The 4884-nt window shown below is 38.1% G+C and overlaps 1 protein-coding gene across 1 annotated transcript; it reads right to left on the bottom strand.

Moving 5' to 3' along the window:
• Positions 1–3158: 3158 nt before the first annotated feature.
• On the bottom strand, positions 3159–4553 carry LOC138321238 (uncharacterized). The gene has a single exon (XM_069264806.1). The coding sequence runs from the start codon at positions 4551–4553 to the stop codon at positions 3159–3161; it is 1395 nt and encodes a 464-aa protein (XP_069120907.1).
• Positions 4554–4884: the final 331 nt, after the last annotated feature.

The following is a 4884-nucleotide window of genomic DNA, read 5'->3' as shown; positions in this document are numbered from 1 at the left end:
TATCAAGCAAGTTTTATTACAATAGCGGTAAGAGTTCATCCATTCAATAAATATACTAGCTGTACGTCTGTCCAAATATTTCTCGTTGGGAAATAATTAAACTAATAGACAAAGATATACCAATACAATTATCCGGTTAAGGATTGTTGTAGCCATTAACAGACTTTCGACCGAGTAACCGGTTAACCGTTGACAACCCTATTATAAAACATATTGAAACGAACTGCTTCCTCGTCTCTACTTGAGGGTTTTTCACTCAAGTCTAAAATACTGGGTTGTGATCACAGATCATCTGATTAGCCAATTATTGGAAAGAATAACTCAACGCCTCAATACAAGTTCATACATATAATTCTGGTTCTGCAGATACAGAGTCACAATGTGTAATCACACTCTCTATCACTCTAATTACTGTACAATTAGAGATTATGCCAGAATATAGAAGTTATAAATGGTAGCGAGTACAAATGTACAATTATCTAAGTTGATAGTTAAACTCCCTGTTATAATATATGACTTGTCTTTTTATAAAGAAACAACAAAGTGATAACTAAGATGCAATAGCAACAATCGCGACAACAGAATAAAGATAATAGTAACTCTGTATATTTAGTTAGTAGTTTGTAGAAATTGATCAATATGCATCAATTTCTCTATTACAAGAATTCAACCCAAATATCTTGTAATAGATATACAAGAGAACCCTAGTCTCTTGTATTAACACATGTAATTATCTACAATTATTTATGGAAATTGAGCAATGCATCAATTTCCCTACTACAAGATTCACAATTCCAAATATCTTTTAATAGAAATACTCAAGGCTTTTAAACCACTGTGTTTGTAATGAACAAAATTATTTATAGAAATAGATCAAGTAATAATCAATTTCACTATTACAAGATTAACTATATCTTGTAATAGAAATACAAGAGTACACTAGACTCTTGTACCTCAGTACAAATTATTTATGGAAATTGATCAAGATATCAATTCCTTTATTACAAAAATCATCTCTAAATATCTTGTAATAATCCCTATTGAACAATAGACGATTTGTATTATAAGTTATGCCAACTTTCCTATAATCTATATAAGGGAGATAACTCCTGTAAGCCTATCTACTAATGTGTCATGATGAGAACCAAAATGGCGCAAGAATACGTATCCGATGCCGGGAGGAGACGTTAAAAATCACAGTAATCGCTCCGCCTTATATACCCCTCGGGCGTCCACATTTCCTTATATGGAAAAAGTGGAGGCAATGTGTAGGCAAAGTGGAGGCCCTCCAGACTGTTTACAACAATAACAGTTGTACATTGCCGACGTCACAATATAGTGCCAAAAATGAAAGCACAAAGAAAAGGTTATACATAGCGTAAATCAACTGTTTATCGACTGAAAAATGTTCTGTGAAAACACAAAATATAGTTACAAATATCTGATTCCGTTTCCGAGCCGTATTTAAAAATGTACACAAAAACCAGCCGGAACGTCAGCGTCAACAGTTTCACCGTGAAAGCAGTACAACTGCTTGGACCGAATATGTCTTGAAATCGACCGTTGTACGCCACAAGTACGTATTAAACAGATACATTTTGATGAATAGTATTGTTATTGTCTTAACGATCACTGAATTAAATCATAAGATTGATCATGGAGCTTACATAGACAAAATACCTAATTCAAATTCTGACCGCCTGCTTAGTCACTATCCAATATGGCGGTTATCGTAGCCAGTGACACACTACTTGCCAACAAACTATTTCACATATAATCTATTATCACATACATTTACCATCTGATAGCATGGTCAGTTAGATAAAAACATTGCCATTTGCCATGTACTGCTAATAATATACAATTCAACCGTTATTACACGTTTATTCCATGTAAACACACCAGGGGTACAGTTCAGTAACATAAACACACAACAGCTGATCGTGAGTCAGCTGATCTCAAATGAACATTCGTTACATTACCCCCAACTTTCAAAACGTTGACGTCCTCGTCAACTAAGTATTAACGCTATAAATAACGAATGTGAATTTATCAAATTCAAAAACACTTCCTGATACTGAGCAACCATTAAACCTTCAGGACTCAATAATTAATCTTATACATAAACGTAGATTACAATAATGTTTCCTACTGTCATTTCTGACCCAAACATACACATACAGCTAACGTGAACTCGTATAGCTCTATCCGAGGATTAATACATCCTTCTACTTAATAAGACAAAGAACTTCAACTTCACCCCAACAATAAAGGTAAATTGCCACATGTCCAGTTCTTGCCGACTTTTAAAACCACAATATCATAAACATAGTACAAGCATTGTCAAACAATCTTTATTTTACCACGGTTTGAACTTACCAATACCTCCAATGAATTTAATCTTAACAGTTGCATTATATCACTCTACTTTTCCATTAAACTTTACATTATATAGAACGTTATCCCTATCCAAACTGTAAGATTTTAACTAAAAATGTCTTCTTCTTCAAGCTCCTCGAGTTCGTCCACATCCTACGCATGGTTGTCGAGATCCTCTTCCGATCCATCCAAGGTGGCTCGCCATGGACTCGGGCTGATAGTCACGGTTCATCTATCTGGCCGGGATAGCTTCGCCAGAACAAGGATCCAGGATATGTAAAACTAAGGATATGTGTAGCCAAGAGTTTCAACCAGTCTCTACCTCGTGCACAAGGCAACTGCCCCAGACAGTAATGAAGCTGGAATCAACCCACATAGGTCATTCCTCATACCAACTAAATAAAATTATCTTCGTCGTCACATGACCAAATAAGAAAGACACCCACCAATCTGGGTTAACATCGGTTCCTCTAACGTGTCCCGGTCGGACACGGACTCACTAATAGACATACACTATTTTTCTCTCTCTCAGACAGCAATAGTTGTTTGATCTTTTTAACTGGGCTACACTATGAATTTCTATCAACCATATACTCAGGACATATAACAAAATTTCCCAGAAATCTCTCATTTGTCTGTCGTAAGACAAGAATCATCTTATGTCCTGAGATATTATGTTTGTTTACTAAAATATCAATTCCGAGCTGTATTAAACTCAATATGACTGGATTCATGTTGTTCGCGTTATTCTTCTCAAGCTCTTTATGACAACCTTTAATTCACTCATCTGCTTTACCAACATTACTTTTATGTTGCAGACGTTTCCGGCATTTGTTCCTCTTGTGTCCTGGTATGCCACAAAAGAAACATAATCTTGTCGACATCGTTCCTTCCTGAAGTGACCTTAGAGTAGCTGGGGTCCCATGGATCTGCAATTCATCTATTCTCTCTGCTATTTTCTCTACGATTCTATCGATGGAATATTCGTCTTCTTCCTGAATGTGACGGATGCTGCATGTTGCTCGTTTTCGTCTCCCAACCCTGAATGTTTCAAGGGATAGTGCAATCCGCACAGCATCTTCGATGGTCTGCACATTGCTTGAATGTACAGACCATTCCATCTCGGTGTCATTCAGGGCATCTATAAAGCAGTCAATGCTTATCTGTTGTCTAGTCTCTTGGTTTGCAGATGGGTATCCTAGTCTGACTAGTCTTCTAATCTCATGTGCCAGCTCAGGAAGCGGTTGATCTTTCTTCCTTAATTTTCCTTTTAATTGTGTCTTGTACATGGCTGACATATTTTCAGGCTGAAATCTTGCTGTCAAGGCTGCGACTAAACTGCTGTAATCCTTGCGTTTTGTAACTTCCAAGTCACTTAAGACACCTTGAGCAGCACCTCTTAAAGCAATTGCCAATTCCAAGGCTTTGCTTTTGTCGTCCCAACTATTCATTTCAGAGAGAAGTTCAAATTGAACCAAATAGTCTTCCCAATTGTCTTTACCATCATAAGAGGCCGGTTTCCTATACTTCTTACTGGTCATTACGTCAAGCTCACTGTAAGATTGGTTACGTACAACATTTCTGCTGGGCAAAATGGGATCCGGATCAACCGGTGAATCCCGAATAACAGTACTGTCATGCGCGCGACACCCAGCCCCGCAACCATCAGCAATCCGCCCGTGTGGACACCTGCCAACACAATGGATCTCACTAGGAATTAGTCCTATATCTTGATCCGAGGTGAATAACCGGACAGAAGGATCGGCTTCTCGATATGAAGAAAGTCGATTAGCCCTCTGCATTCCCTCACGGATTTCAGAGCGTCGATCACCAGATTCTTCACCTTCACCGGTGCTTGATGACCGAACCCTCACAGAAGCTGTCGTAGCATCTAGCATTTCTTCTAATGCATGTATGCGTCCACGAAGATTTCCAATTTCCCTCGCCAATGCATTTTCCTGCATGTGTGATCCTGTTGATCTCTGCATGTTGTCCAACATAGAATCCACAGAAGGTAACCTCAATTGTACGTCACCAGCAGTAGGTGAACTGCATCTGTATTGCGTCCGTGGGAACTGTGTCTTCCCGGCATCGGATGTGGCCATTGGTTCATCTCCCTCAAGGTCTTGTCCCCTGAGCTCATCTTCGTTCGAATGAATGTCAATACTGGCCATTGTGATTGGTCAAGTAAACTTCTTTAACTGGCTAATATTTGGTATCCCACCGCTGCCACCAATGAAACGAACTGCTTCCTCGTCTCTACTTGAGGGTTTTTCACTCAAGTCTAAAATACTGGGTTGTGATCACAGATCATCTGATTAGCCAATTATTGGAAAGAATAACTCAACGCCTCAATACAAGTTCATACATATAATTACTCTAATTACTGTACAATTAGAGATTATGCCAGAATATAGAAGTTATAAATGGTAGCGAGTACAAATGTACAATTATCTAAGTTGATAGTTAAACTCCCTGTTATAATATATGACTTGTCTTTTTATA

The sequence above is a fragment of the Argopecten irradians genome, chromosome 1 (genome assembly GCF_041381155.1).
Source record: "Argopecten irradians isolate NY chromosome 1, Ai_NY, whole genome shotgun sequence".
In the NCBI taxonomy this organism is placed as follows: Eukaryota; Metazoa; Mollusca; class Bivalvia; order Pectinida; family Pectinidae; genus Argopecten; species Argopecten irradians.
Note: the sequence above shows the minus strand (reverse complement) of the source record. Positions and strands in the feature narration are given on the sequence as shown.